Source organism: Typha latifolia, unplaced genomic scaffold (genome assembly GCF_019914945.1).
Source record: "Typha latifolia isolate L0001 unplaced genomic scaffold, TyphaL0001v2 contig_22, whole genome shotgun sequence".
In the NCBI taxonomy this organism is placed as follows: domain Eukaryota; kingdom Viridiplantae; phylum Streptophyta; class Magnoliopsida; order Poales; family Typhaceae; genus Typha; species Typha latifolia.
In genome coordinates, this window is record NW_027330471.1 from 29,142 (window position 1) to 45,575 (window position 16,434).

Here is a 16,434-nt window from a genome sequence, read left to right on the forward strand (position 1 = left end):
AAAACTGAGAAGCACATCATCAACCAGTGTATTTCCAACAGCTTCTTAAATATAGATGTAACAAATTTCCATATGTTCCTGGCAGTTTGTGATATGACACATCTGCTGAAATGATACTTGCACAAATTGATGACTTTTGTCTGAAGTTAGTTCATCACTTGTCTTCTCTCTCAAGATTTAGACACAAGTTTCATTCCCGATGAGTAAATACAATCCTTAAATGATAGCTGCGGGTCAATCATCAGTTGTCAGTGCAGTAGCGCGATCACCAAACTCAACCCAGGGATTACTCTGAACTCCTGGTTAATGCAACGTCAATCTCTGAAGTAACAATCTTTAAGGAAGAAGAAACCGCTTGCAGACACAATGAATCCCCTTCAGGTGCCTAATCAAGCAAAGGATCAACTAATAAGTATTTAGCCATAGCAAAAGTCATCAATAAACCTGCTAACTAATCCAGCGCTCACGAGAGATAAGATTAAGGAATATAATTCGACTCTGAGGAACTCCTCTTTGAATGAAGTTCTATAGCTTGATTTGCTGAGTTACCTAGGAAATCAAAAAGTACACATCTTCATTGGTGAGTATGCAAGATGTTGACAAGTAATTGCAGATTAGAGAGAAAACATGTATAAGTAACCCCAGAAAAGAATATAGATTCACATAGGTTTAGAACGAACAAGTTATTGGTGTCTTCATTAAGGATATTAAGCATTTATACTTGTTGAAAGAAAGGTTTGCCTGTAGTACATTTTGCAAACAGAGAAGTTCAATGCAGTCCATATTGCATGCGTCATATCTATGAATAATTTAAGGCACTAGAGAGAAAATGATTGGCAATTATTTGTCTAAAACAACTTACTAGACAGAGATATTGATATGCAATTCCTCTATCCTACTGGAATATAAATTGTAAATTGGAGCATTTTTAAATGATGTTACTTGTATCAGGTTTTGTAGTGACTGATTATGTTGCGGCTCATCTGCACAAAGTAAGCAGCATAACAACATAGAGGGCCATGCAGAGAAAGAAGAGGAGGGGGAGATCAAAATGGGGGTATACCACCTCACATTCAAGTAACTGAACCAACTTTTACTGAGATAGGCCAATGCCAAGTAATCCTTGCCCTTATTGCCAAAACTCAAATAGATTCCATGATTAATATTACAAAAACCTTATAGGTCTCTGCACACAGTAAGTGTCGGGTGCAAGCAAAAGGACAAACCTGTGCATGCTCTAAAGCTGGTGTCAGCTTACTCGAGGTAAATTCATGGGCTTACCCCTAATCTATTCGATTGACAACGTACTGTACCATGGTTCAAATTTTTGTTTTGCTTTCAGTTGGTTTCGGTTTGACCCCTAGAAAACATGTAAATTGTAGACCAAAACAGATCGGTTTCAGCCAAAAGTGATAAAAAAGAGGGGTCAAAATGAACAGTTTGCAAGATTTGCTTTCATAATGAGTTTTAGCATTAGTTTTCAATAAAAATCAACTGGGACTGTTCCATCTTGACCGAAAATTCAACCATGTACTGGACTGAGGTATAAAAAGTAGTTTTCTAGAAGGTATCATCAGTAAAACAGAAAATGGGATCTAAATATTAAATTTTCATGAGAAACAACACAGAGCTGCTAAAAATGAAAACTAGTGACACCTTTTTCATCCAAGGCCAGGAATAGTTTAGCATCAAATCTAAAAGACCGTATTCTGCGACCTAACAAATAGCAGTGACCTGAAATGCCTCACCATCTAAAGTAGTTTTCACAATTTCATACACTATCTGATCATGGTAAAAATATGTTAAAATATGCATGTGAATATAATAAATATGCTAATAAAGAATGTATGTGACAAACCTGTACCAAGCACAGGGTCTAGAAGTAGAACATGCCGTTCAAATATCATTAGGCAGCTTCTGATATATAAGCTAGATGAAACAAGGCAACTTGATAAACATCCCATAAAAATCATTTTAGTTCATAGTCAATTGTAAAACTATAATTGAATACTCACCTGTTTACCGTTGTCTCCTTCACGGTGGATGAAATTTTACCATTTTATTCTCCTTTACAACATGCACGCAGGGCATTCTCCATACTTTTTCACCCGCGCAAGCAAAGGGCACTATCGGTCACTTCTAGATTAGATTGAATCTTAATATTCTTTTTCCAGTTTAAAATAAATGAGTATGTGTTCTTGTTAATGAGATGGGAAGAATGGATTTGATACAAGTAGTCAAATGACCCAGAATGTGCTTCCATGTTGTGGTCTTCTGTCAGGTATGGCATGACCCTATGTGTCACTGGTACACATTTATAATAAAATTTGTAAGAATATTTAAGTCATATTTTAGAATTTTGATATGTCAATATTTAGTTTTGGTTTAAATATATGTATTAAAATCTACATTATAGTGTTTTATTTTTAGATTATTATTGTAAATGACTTATTCTATTAAAGATAAAGTAACAACTAAATATAAATATTATTCAAAACATAAATATGATTAAATATATTCATTAAAACTAATATTAATGATGAACACTCCATAATATAATTGAACATATAATAACATTTAACACATAATATTAATTAATAATAGTTCAATAATTAAAATTAATATCTAATTAAATGTAAAATGACGAGAAGGATTAAAGACTTACTTGCCGCACAAGAATAATACGAATGCTACATTAATTACCATTGGTATTCTTAAACTCATCCACCGATAGTATTGCTTATTGTAACATCTCACATAATCTTCATGCAAATAAAATTTTATAAGTCTCCTCTATGATATAATATGAAAATTGAGCATGCATGAGAATGATCGGCATCGGCACCGGCACCGGCACAAGCATAGACATACTATAAATATATATACATATCGTGGATATGAAGTATAATAAAAGTGTCAGGGCTTTAGTGGGTGTAATTGATATGACGGTAATGATGATGAACTCATATTATCCTATGCGTATATTTTTCTCATGATGTCCTCATATTTATAAACTCATATCATCAATTTTATCTCGGCCTTCTAGATAATTAATTGTTAGTCGATTTGATAATGATGGATGAAAATATAAATTTTTTAAAAAAAGGCTCCATATGGCCCGACGTGGGGCCGTGCCGGATTGGCACGGCTTTTAGCATGGCACTGACCCATCCATCAAAATAGTATTATAAAAGATAAAGCATGGATTACAAGATTGCAAATTGTAGCTCATTCGGGCTCTTTGAATGCCCAACCACCATAATTGTGTAATATCTTCAAGTAGAATGGGAAAAAAGCAATGGGGAGAGAGGCAAGAGGAATTTACGGAGATTGTGCTTTCCAACTACCAAAATTTTCAATTAAAAAAGATAATAACAAAACCGTATAACTTACTAAGGCTTGGCAAATGTTCGTACACTGTTTTATTTTAGTGGACCAAAGAAATAGAATTACAAATATTTCCATGGACAAATTTAGTTTCTCCAAAAGGGGCAAACCTGACTTTTGCCTATTGAGAATCAGGAAACAAATGGAAGCTCAAAATCTATGTGATTCTGCAATGAGAACAAGTTGGAAGCAGATACAGTTATAACTTCTCCACATAGTCATTAACTAGGATGTATTACCAGTCAGAATATTTTAAAGCCCCATTAAATATCTACTTGCACTTATCCCATGCTTCATTTTACTGAAGTTGGTTGTTCTGATTTAAGGTACTGTCAGTTTCCCTACTGAAGCAATGACTAACTGTCCATAGGAAGCAGTTAGCTTTTTATGACTGATAACCATTGTTTAGATACCAACTGATTTGCCTTAGCTTGCATCTTTGATCAGTCTCACTGCCAGCATTTGCTGATGATAAATCATCTCCTAGTAAAGACTTTGTCCTGTTACTAATTTACAAATTATTATGATCAAATCCAGCTAGAGATCTTCTTTACTTCATAGAAAAATATCAGCATCTTGAATTCTACAGAGAACATCACTGCCAGGAATTTCAGAAAGAGGCAAAGAAAAATCTCTTAGGTCTTGATATTTCATTGTCATATTGCCTTTTCCTAGCACCTTCCTCGCCCAACTAAACCCTAAAGTGATTCAATGAGCTCCTGTATTCTTAAATTGAGGAAAATTGATTCTGCCCATTTTATTTCAGAAAAGCTTTGGCTCAAGCCATTGAACCATGTACTATAGGTCACTCCCAAACTGGTCCTACTGTCACTTACCTTTGCCCAACTATCCAACTCCAAAGATTAATTGAAAGAAGGAATCTTAAACCCAATCATTTGAAGCTACCTATGATCATGATTATAAACTAAGATCTTACAAAAATTTACTGCACAAATGTTTAACATCAATGCTCCAATCAGTACCTGAGAAATTAAAAGTACCTGATCTAACGCTCACCTTCGGATGATAGAAACTCCACAGAGTTTCTTGCAGAAGTCAACTCCTGTGTATACGGAACCTAACCAGCAAATAAGTAACATAAGTTGATATCTGTAACATAATTCATTTTTGTATATACTAACACATGTTCTACACATCCACTAAGGAAATTCTTTAACAACAAGCAATTGAAAAATCCTAATGGTCTTGATGTTAACATGTATATAACTCATCGGATGCTTAAGAAAAAGATCCTCAATCTCCACATAGATAAAATTTTCTGAATTTTCAATATTCCACTATGTTAATTATTGAAAACATTAGCAAATAACAACAAATGCAACACAACTATTTTAACAATTGAATGCTCCAACCAATTTCCATATGCATTTGAACTTTGAAGGACCTATTACTGAAAGATGATGAAACATAAAAGATATCTTTAAAATGTAACGCAGACAACTGATGATGTTTGCATTGGAATATATATGTTTGCTGCAATATTTAACAGATTGCTTGTTAAATGATATTTGAAAGTGGAGAGATAAAGCCAAAGATATACTGTCACCAATAATGGGGTATTCATAGTCCGTAATATAACACTTATGAAGACCCTAATTTATGTTTCAATGGCTACCATCTCATGATGAACTTCTCTGTTCTTCTTCTACTAGGGCAACCACTATCTTTGGGCTATTCAACAAGAAGAAGAGAAGTAATTGTTTGTGTTAAATAAATGCTAGGGGGTGTTAGGACATTCAAATGTAAGTCTAATCAATTTTCTATTCTTAATTAAGTTAATTAGCTGTCCTTGTTTATGTTTATGGATTGACATGTTAGTAAAAGAAGTACCGATTGTTTGAATGTAGTTTGAATCTCAAAAACATACATGTTAACTAAAATCTGACAGTTTCTTTTAACCATGCACTACAAGTAAGAAAGTAAAGTGCTTCATGCTGTAATTAAATCTGTCTAACGACCAAAGCTCAAAAAGCTAGAAAGCAAGATATAAAAATCTTGCTTATTTTATGCAACCAACAGAATATTACAGTTCATTATGAGCTTCTTGATGCTGATCATGCTCAATCATTTAAAGAAAAAACATGTAAACCATTTAATTGTTTTGTGTTATAACAACTATTTTGCATCATCAGATAATCAAGTTCAACTGAAGGACTAAAAAATACTGTTTTGACTTCAAATAAGTAAGTCATTTCAGCAAAAAGCTTATCTCATGTTCCAAGCCTATTTGAAGGATCAGCTCATATGGAGATATCAATTATGGATTTTTCCAAATCTACTTTCCTAGTTGTATATGATCATATATTGACCTTAAACATTGATATGATTTGGAAGGATGTCGAAGAAAAATAGATACTTATAACAGAAATGGATATGACTACTCTTACGAGCATCCAAGAGATTGCTTGAGCAATAACTCTAGAACAATTGAACAAAGATTAGTATCTTTTGAATGTACCTGTCGGCGTGACAATCTGCTTCTCAGTAAATGGCAAATGACCAAGACCATGCTCCACTACCTAGCATGACATTTTCTTGTATTATGTAACAACTATAGTAACAACAATGGTGATATTTATAAACTGTAAAGGAATTTAATTTATTCACTGATAAGATATATGAAGAGAAGCAGATGAAATGCAGAGACTTACCAGACGAATAAGCCGATCCGAGTAGAAGACAAAGTCAGGTGTAGTGATATCCCTGTCGCGTATAAGTGTATGCATTCCTCGAATCTGTTTAAAGATAATACTAAAGCATTAGAACCTAGTACCTTACAATGTCCAAAACTTTAACATAACAAAAGTAAGAAATAGTGAAGTCTATGGTTCACATAGTAAGGTATGAATATCATTGTGATACGAGAGGCATTTCAAAAATAGAGTATACCTGGAATGTTGATTGGATTACAAAAACATTAGTATATATTTTGCATAAGTCATGCTGACCAAGCTTTGTCCGAATGTGTTGTACAATTAAATCAATTGCAACATGGTTATCACCTCCCGCGGTATGATAACATCAGCATATTTTTCGATGGAAGAACAAAATCATCAAAAGCAGGCTTCACAAACCTTCCATACTGCAAATATTCAAGAGAATCTAATAAAGTCATGGATGTACAAATAAAAAGTTTGCCTTAATTAACTATATGCCACTTTCACCGTTTTCCTGAGAAAAATTTTAGGCTGACTGTCAAGCTGCTTATTGATGCAAACCGTTGCTCACAATAGAGATGAAAAAGATCCTTATAGCATATCTCTAACTATTTGTGATCTTCAAGTAAATTAAGTTCTTCCTGCCTTTTTGTGTAACTTTCACAGTTAAAGTCATTTTAAGGATCTTAGCACAAGATGCCTAGGAAATGGCAGGTCAGGTTGAAGTTGAATATTAGTTTGTGAGTGCACAGACTGATATTAATCCAGGTTGGTGGAATTTTCCATTTATGTGAGGAGCATTGTGTAAACTTGAACAGATAAAAAATGATTAGTCATCATGTTCTGAGTGCATGAATGATACAGCAAGTTACTTCTTGTAAGATTTTGAAAAAGAAAAAGAAATGCCTGACGAAAGTGGCAAGAGTACAATGCCTAAGAGTAGCCAGTTCAAGATTTCAATATTTCACAAAATCTACTAGTTAATAAAAACAAACTTTATACAAGACTCATATACCTGTTCAAGCACAGAGTTCACATCTCTACCTCTCTCAACAGTATCACGTCTTATTCTTCGAGCAAGCCTAATATCAGCATCTAATAGAAGTAGAAGATATGGCAAAAAAACAAAAAAAACAAAAAAGATAAGTATAAAAATGTGAGAATTGCTGTAATCAAGAATACTTGGATTATAAGTAACTATGAGAAATCAAGATTGTCCCATTTCATGGCCTTTGACATGTAAATTGTAAACTGATGTTTTGCTTGTTGCAATATGTCCTCATGTCATACCTTTATAACACTATACATGATGCAGCACATGACTTGCTCACACTCAACACAATTATCACAGCTATTGGCACAGGCCTAGTTCTGATCAAATGGATTGCCTTGACATATCTTTTCTTTATTTTTTACATAGATGCTTTAAAATAACTTTAGGAAAGATATTGTAAATGGAAGAAGTTACCTATATTTACCAACTTCTATGCACTCCCCTTAACTTACTCTATGATTTATAGTATAAGCAATTTTACAAAAACTGGCGGGTATAGCGGCTAGTAGAGCTGATGAGGCTCAACAGCTAGTGGGTGCCATGGTGGGTCCCTTGAGTCTAAAGCAGCTTTCCAAATCAATAAAATTTTACATTACTATAAATCAAATTAGTTGGATCTGTAGCATTAATAACTTCATAGATGTCATATGCTCTTCAAATAAAGGATCCCTAGAGAAATTAATGTTAATGATCTGAAAGCAAGAATATTATCTACTAGAGTATAAAATTTCAACCTTTGATATGGTTCCCAGCCCCATCACCAATCAAATAGGTTGCAAATCCTGATTAGACCACTTTGGAACAGATCAACTTCACTGTTTTTGCAGTTATTTAGCAGAAAAAAACATATTGACGCATACACAACAGAAGAAGCTAATTGAAAAAAGGCAGTGGATTGACTTGATCTTGAAATTAGCCATAAACTATACCCTAATCCATATGGCCTATAATTATGATATGCTGAATAGTTTACCAATTTTGCAGCCATGACAAGAAAAACAATTATCAAAGCTTTGTCATGCACTAACTTGGCAACTCGACATAGTGGCTGAAAAGTACACTGGCACAGATACCATTTTCACTATTCATGATAAGTCTAAGCTCCAAAAAGGCAGCTTAGAACCCCAAATATCCTCAAGTCTGATGAGAAAGACTAATTGACTAAATAAGAAGTGTAAAGTGACAAGCTTTGCTGTTACAGATAAATCATTATAGCAGCCACAATCTACTCGATGCCAGAGTAGATAATAATTTGCTTGCTTATCAAATTGAGAGCATATTACTATATTAAGATAGTTAAATGTGAAGCAGTAAAGGTGTAAAACTTCAATATCGAATACCTTGAAATTGCAGATAAACCCTTAGGCCCTAGAATATATGGAGTAAATGACAAGGAGGAACAGAAAGAGACCTGTATCGACAAAAATCTTCATGTCCATCAAATTACGAACTCTTGAATCATGGAAAACTAGAATGCCCTCCAAAATAATGACATCTGATGCATTGACCTAAAAGAAGCTTAATTAGTACTAAAGAAAGATTTTATTGTCAACAAAAAGAAAAAAAATAAATTCTAACCAGTAGACACGTAAAACTCTTTAGAAAGTTGAGACTTTATTAAGTAACAAAAAACAACATCAAGAAAAGAAGAACAGAAGACAGATGAAAAAATGTGCTAAAGCAATTTTCTGTTTATTAATAAGCTCAATTGCAGTCTGCAAATCCTCGCTCATCCTTACACACATTTAAATCAAAGAAACTTGAAAACTGGCATGTACCAAACTCAAAACTAGTATTGCAGTAATGATCTATGTGAGAGAGTCTTACAAAGAAAACCCAAACAGCAGGCTCTACTCTTATGATTGTAACTCAATGAATATAAAGAAGTTTCCCTCTGATTGCAGGGTGCAGCCTCATACCCTAGCTTATACTTCAATCAGCACCCATCTGGAGTTCTGACTACCGTAAATGAAGCAGCCAATAAGAATTTCTGTGACATGTCACAAAACTTGGATATATTTATGTTTTTATGTTGGTGTGATCCATTAATTTTTGACATCAAGATGTTCAATATGCCGCCATATCCTCCCTCTGCCACCCTTTCACTTCTGGCATGATGAGAGTTATGGTGGCAAAATCCATGTCGCTCAGCTGACAACACAGATCCTTGACGGTTCATGTCAAGAATTGACCTCTTTTATCGGAATGAGACAATCATAAAGAATCAAACAACTTGATATATATATATATATATATATATATATATATTATAGAAACAAATGTTACTGGAATTACGGCAAAGTGGAATAAGTTAATGGATAAAATGCATTACATTAAATTTAGTAACTATTTTTCAATTAGACGAGAAAAATAAAAGCAACTGAACTATTTGCCTAACAGAAAGAAGACAAAGAGATCGTTTGCAATAGAAAACAATGTAATGTATCAAAGTGTAACTCCTAATAACATCACAACTCCCGCTGCAAATATAGTAACATGTATTTATCATTCATACATTGCTAAAAACATTCAGCAGAAAACATCAAAGTAAAATCATAATGAGAAAGAAGAATATTCTAATGGGTATACTGCAAATATAGTAACATGTATTTATCATTCATACATTGCTAAAAACATTAAGCGACAACATCAAAGTAAAATTGTAATGAGGAAGAAGAATATTCTAATGAATTATACCCATTTTTGATTATTTTCATGCTACCTTTTCAAAATTACCTAATGCTATAAAAATATTAAAATCATATGGCATTTCCAAGATACTTCCTTTCAATAATAAAAAAATTCCTTCACCCGCTTTAATAGGCATAAATTTCAGGCCCTTTTATAGAGTCTGCCAGGTGGTCACTCTTGTGCATGCTAAGTATAGGCCTATTAAATCATGGAACAAGCTCAGGGATAGGGCTAAGAAGTCTTGAACTTTTCCTCATTTGGCAAACATGGCCCAGGAGACTAATCTGGGTTCTTAAAAATCATTGGAAATAGGGGAAACACGATCTTGTTGAGAGATCCTTAGGTGTTCCCTGTGCCCTTGTCGTATATGCCTAGCTTCTTCAATGATAGTGCCAGGATGGAGAAAAGGGTCTCTTGATTCATTGTGATGAACTTTATGGCATCTATAACATTTTTCTGAAAACTATTGTTTTACTCACAACACCGTGAGGCTAACCAAATGGCTGATGATTAGCGCTCCATGCATTTACTACGAAAAAATAAAGTGAACCTTTTCAAAACTGAATACAATAACTAATTCAATGAGCTAATAAATTTCCCTCTTCTGGGAATATAAAATATTCAACATATGAAAAGACAAGTGCATTCTAAGACGCAGCTAAATATTTAATATTCCTTCTCCGTATTACCTTCCCATATAAGAAAGAACTCAAGTGGCCTATGTACTAACATCCAAAAGAATCTGTTTAAGCTGACCATACAACATCATAGAATGGAAACTATATAAATGCATCCACAAATTACCTTTCGAAAACTTTCAGAGCACCGCCTGTGGTTGTTAAAGTCATAAATAGGAATGTTGACAGAGCGTCCACTTTTAAGCTTGCCCATGCAATCCAGAAGTTGCTCAGTATCAAAGGCATCTACAGAGAAAATAAACAGTATCTAAAGAATATCTCAAACAAATAGCAGAAGTACAGCTAATGCCCATGACTCATCAAGGCATGAAGCTTCACTGAAATTGCAAGTTACAATCAGGAAAATAATATTCATCACAATAAACCTACCAGGATGATCAAAATTGTAGTCTTGGACATACTCAGATTCTTCAGCAGTCAGGCCACGGTAAAAAGAATCCTGCACTTTACGATGTTATACTCAGCAGAATATATTGTAAACAGTAAGGGAAAACAACGAGACAGAAATTACTTCTACTCACTACAGGTAATAAATGCAAATGAAAATCATAACTTGAAAATGATGCTTATCTATCACATGGAAAACTATCTGATCATTGTGCCATATGACAACTGCCTTGCCATTCCAAAAGCAGTACGCAGTCGAAGGAACATAAAAAGTACTCAAGCTGAGGACTGGTAATGCAAAGAAAAAATAAGGCGCAAGAAGACTGATTTCATAGTATCTCACATCCACATCGACTATCACTAAAATCACTACAAAAAACAACCCAACGAGAGAAGCCCAGATCCCAAAATTGCATCTTTCTTACACCTGATTAACAAGAACCACACGATGATCGTGAAGCTGCTGGATGATCATGTCGCAAACCGTAGTTTTCCCCGACGCCGTTCCCCCCGAAACCCCTGTAAGAAACCATCAAGGTTGCTTCACTGTGATCGCGGAAAAGCTAAAGAAACGAATAAAAATTGGATTTTCGGTTTGATTGGGGAAGGAATAGTTACCTATGACGAAGGGCTGCCTTGGGGTGGAGGAGCCGGGGGAGAGGAGGGCCGCGGCTTTGGCGGAGGAGGGAGAAGAGGGAGTGGAAGGGGAGGTGAGGCGGAGGGAGTCGAGGCGGAGGCCGCTGAAGTGGGCGCCGGCGGCTGCTTCCATGGCGTCGTCCATCGATTTCTCCGGCATTCTCTTCTCTCTCTATAGACTCGTTTCGCTTTTCCGGGTCTCTCTCACGCTTTCTTTTGTTGCCGGATAAACGAAAGAGTAATAAGCGTTACACGCTTACACAGGAAAGGTTTGCAAATTAAGTCCGCTTTATATATTTACATTAGCAGACATAGACTAAAACTCGTGTCATTTGCAAACACAGTCTACTTATTATAATTATATACTTTTCGGCCTTCAATGGAATTTCAATGCGGCTATTGCAATTTAATTATATTCCATTTTTCAATTTAGCATATTAAACTGAACATATTTTTTTCTTATAATTCATGGGCATTTTATTTTAACGCAGTGCACACTAAAATTTATTATTACAAATAAAAATATTAAATATAACTAAATTATAAAAGCTCTGAATTTGAATAAATTAAGATCTAATGCATATATTAACAAAATATTTTTTTTCCAGAGAAAATCCATAGACACTCATGGTATCATTACTTTTTAATCAATCGATTATAACTTGATATACAAAGGAAAGTGATATAGTTATATCATATAAGCATCAGTCAATAAGGCAAAAAATAATTTAATAAATATGTTTTTGATATAGTAATTTATAATATTTTAGAAAAGAGTTGCTTAAAAGCATACATCCTCTTAAAGAAAAGATTTTTCCTAAATTAATAGAGGTCATCAATTAAGATAACCACTTCATAAAGTGGGAGCTTTTATAATTTAATTATATTTAGTTTTTTTTATTTATCATATAAAATTAAGTGTTTATAATTTTTTTATAACCTATACATATTCTATTATAATAAAATACACAATATCTACATATGTGATGCGTACTAAAATATATTATTATAAATAAAAAATTTAATATAATTAAATTGTAAAAGCATCCATAAACTACTTAAGCGATTTATTTAAATAAATCAACCTAGATGTTTAGAAAACTATAGTAATAGAATATTTCTCTATATCAAATATCTGTATTCTGTGGAAAAACTCAAGAAATTGTGTCTCGTATCTTCTTCACTATAAATATTCAAGGATATTATTGCTAGAGTTGAAATTTTGGCCAAAATTTATAATTTATATTTAATTTTTAACTTGTAATAATAGACTCTAGTGGCACTGTATATATAGATTGTGTGTACTGCATTGTAGCAAAACATGTATTTCATATCCTAATTCGATGAATATAATCAAATTATTAATGCCCTAATTTTGACTTGAGTGACATTTAGATCATTTGATTATGAATTATTGGAGTCACTAGAGGAAGTCTAATATATTATCTTTTCTTTAGAGACTGCTTGGGATGAAATCAAAAAAATTTTACTCTTGGGTTTCGACGTTCGAACATCATTAGTCATCTTTGTAGTCTCATGTTTGGGCATTTGAACGCCAAGCTTGCGGTCGTTCAAACGCTAAAAACCCCAAAACACCATTTTTTCAATGTGTTGTGGCGTTCAAATGCGAAAATCCGAGGGCACTTATTATGCGACGAGATTGTGATATTCGAACACCAACTATGACCGTTCAAACACTAAAACCCGAGAGTCTTATTCTTTGACAGGGCTTTGGCATTCGAAAGTTGTCTAGTACCGTTCAAATATCATAGTTCGAGATCTACTACTGAAATAAAAGTCCCATTGATGACCTGATTCGTCCTAGCAAACTCAATATCCCATATGAGGTGATTCAACCAGATCACATCACAATTTAGTCCCAAAACTTACACTACAACCAAGGGCTTTATATTTGGAGTCAAAAGTCAAGTGCACGCCAATGCACTGGACTCTATCTTTAGTATTCAATTATTATAATATATATATATATAATATTTTAAATCAAGTAATAGGTTCCATAAATATTATTATTTTTAATAAAAATTTAGTTAGAAAATTCTTATCGAGATCTTTAAAATAAGACTAATAATCATTAGTTTAAAAAATAATTTTAAATTACTAATTTGTTAATTAAGAAAGTTTGCATACAACACTTTATCTTTTCAACAAATTGCAATTTACACTTTATATTTTTACTATTTACAAATCAAGTCTTATAGTTTGACGAATATGTGCAAAAAATATTCTAATGTTAGATCTATTAGCTAAAGTTAAGTAAATATCTAGATTAAATTAACTATACTAAGAAGATTACCCGAATATTATCAGCCATGTTATACTTACCTAACATATACTAACTTGACCCAAGTCAAATAACCAAACCCAATTAAACTAAATTCAATCTATAATAAGGGCATTTTATTATTTTATAAATAAAATATATCTAATTAACGAAATATTTTAGTGATGTTAGTTCAAATCTAACATAGGGTATTTTCTACACATATTTGCTAAATTAAGAGGTAAGATTTATAAATAGTAAAACTTTAGGGTGTAAACCATAATTTCATTAAAAGGAATGGAGTTATATGTAAATTTTTTTAATTAAATAGAGAATTTTAAGAAAAGATCAAACGCAATTCTTTTAAATTAATGAAAGAATGTAAATTTTTATATATTTTTTATGTAGTGTATTTCATGTTTGATGCATTTTAATATTTGTTATTTATATTTAGAGGATAATCTTGACTACTTATTCCGAATAATTTTTGGGACACTCCTATTTTAAAATAGTAAAGAAGAAAAAAATATTTATTATATAATTTACAAAATTAAAATTTTGAAATAACTTTAAAATAATGTAATATTATAATTATTTTAAAGGTCTGATCAGAAGTTTCTAACGGTACTATTTTTATTAAAAATTGATTAATAGAACTAACTATATATTTAGTTTAAATAATTAGATTATAAAATAAAGAATATAAATGAAATTTAAAATAGTGGCTTAAATATTTAGAGGGCAGAATTGATATTTAAAAAAAAATAAACAGTGCATTAGAGCACCAAATAGAGCTTCATTGGGCTTCAAAATTAGATGCTCTAAGAGCTTCTCCTGATGCACTCCAATGCACTCAGCTATATATTTATTAAAAAATAATATAATACATATATATTTATATTATTTATTTTAAATCATTTAATAGGTTCTCTTAGTGTTATTATTTTTTAATAAAATATATATTGTTAAAAAGCTCTCATCGAGATTTTTAAAATAAGAATAATATTCAATAGTTTTAAGTAATTTTAAATTACTAACTTTTTAAATTAAATATATTGAAATTATATTACACGAAATAAACATTGAAATAAGTATTATACATCATTACTAAAAATATCAAAATTACATTAAACAAAATAAACATAAATTAACATTTAATAGTATAAATAATAAATATTTAATAGTCCGGTAAGTCATCTTTATAGCAAAGGCATGGGAATGAAGGAATATAATTTTTAATGTAATTTTTATTTGATTTATGTTTAATATATTTCATGTCTCATGTATTTCATTTATGAGATTTTTTTAATATTTATTATATTTTATATTTGATATATTTTAATATTTAGTATTTATATTTGAAAATAATTTTGAGTCATTATCCGAATAATTTTGGACACATCAATTTTAAATAATAAAACAATATTTATTATGTAATTAAAAAAAAAATTTAAATTTAAATTAACTCAAAATTAATTTAATATTAGGCTTATTTTAAAAGTTTCAATGAGTCTTTTCCAACGGTACTATTTTTATTAAAAATTGATTAGTAAATTAATTATATACTTAGTTTAACTAACTAAATTATTTAATAAAGGATACAGATAGAATTAAAATTGTTGGATTAAATATTTATAAAAGCAAAAATTAAAAATTTGAAAAATCTAAAAATAAATAGAGTTGGGCTCCAAATTTTTTTGGTGGGGCTTTAAATTTGGAGCCCCATTGTAACTAGCTCCAAATTTGCTAGTTATGCAGCCTAGTTGGAGCTCTATTGGGCTCCAAATTTAAAGATTTGGAGCTCGGTTAGATGCTCTAATACAACAATCTTAGTTTAGGGTTATAGCTCCATGTAATTATTGATTTTTAAGGAGTATGGATTATTTTAATTTGTGAATCACATAAGACAGAGAAAAGAGTGGAATGGTGATGGGTATTTATTATTAATTTTTAATGGCTCGGTGATAGCACGATGATACAGTGGATTGGAGGAGCAACATGGTGGCTTGGAGTGATGTCTCGACATTAGTGACCTACGAGGTTTAAAGTCTAGACTAGACAATCTAGTATATTGATTAAAATTTGATGGGGCCTAAATATGGTGAGTAATACTGAAGTATAACAACATAATATATAAGAATGTGGTGTGTATTACCAAAGGTAGGACATGTCTTATACTCGCCATACTCATAGGTAGCATCTAAAATGACATTGTTGAAGAAAAACAAAGAAAAAGAATTATATGATTGATTATTTTTTAATTATACTTTGCACCCAAATTATCAAAAGAAAAAAGAAACTAAGAGAGAAAATTAAGCTGAGAACGAAAGAAGATAAATATATTGGATTATGTGAGAAAATAAAGTGCTCATGAACAATGTGCACTTCACAGTCGTTGGCAAATAGTTCACAACATAACAATAATTTTGAAAGGAAAGCAACAACAATATAGTAGGAATAGCTGCTGGTCAATAAAATTTGCAAACTCCTTCAAGAGAAGATCTGAGACTATCTTCCTCCCATTTTAAACCTTCCCACCATGATCTATGGCATTTTATTTTCTCTAATTTACTTGGTATGGTATGTGACTGGAAAGGGAGTTTCTCCAATTTATGACATCCT

The 16,434-nt window shown here is 32.0% G+C and overlaps 1 protein-coding gene and 1 long non-coding RNA gene across 2 annotated transcripts; both read right to left on the reverse strand.

Annotated features, from left to right (window-relative positions):
• Positions 1 to 471: 471 nt before the first annotated feature.
• LOC140802491 (uncharacterized) lies at positions 472 to 2,100 on the reverse strand. The gene is made up of 3 exons (XR_012111662.1): positions 2,016 to 2,100; positions 1,859 to 1,929; positions 472 to 549 (listed from the first exon to the last, which is right to left on the reverse strand). It is a non-coding gene; the product is annotated as an uncharacterized lncRNA (long non-coding RNA).
• Positions 2,101 to 4,124: 2,024 nt separating this feature from the next.
• On the reverse strand, positions 4,125 to 11,726 carry LOC140802490 (uridine/cytidine kinase UKL1, chloroplastic-like). Its single transcript, XM_073158017.1, is given in 12 exon segments — positions 4,125 to 4,465; positions 5,867 to 5,927; positions 6,060 to 6,143; positions 6,298 to 6,416; positions 6,419 to 6,445; positions 6,448 to 6,490; positions 7,081 to 7,160; positions 8,531 to 8,627; positions 10,615 to 10,733; positions 10,878 to 10,947; positions 11,323 to 11,414; positions 11,514 to 11,726. Coding segments are annotated over 12 exon segments (1,035 nt in total). The 5' UTR covers positions 11,692 to 11,726; the 3' UTR covers positions 4,125 to 4,400.
• Between the last annotated feature and the right edge of the window lie 4,708 nt (positions 11,727 to 16,434).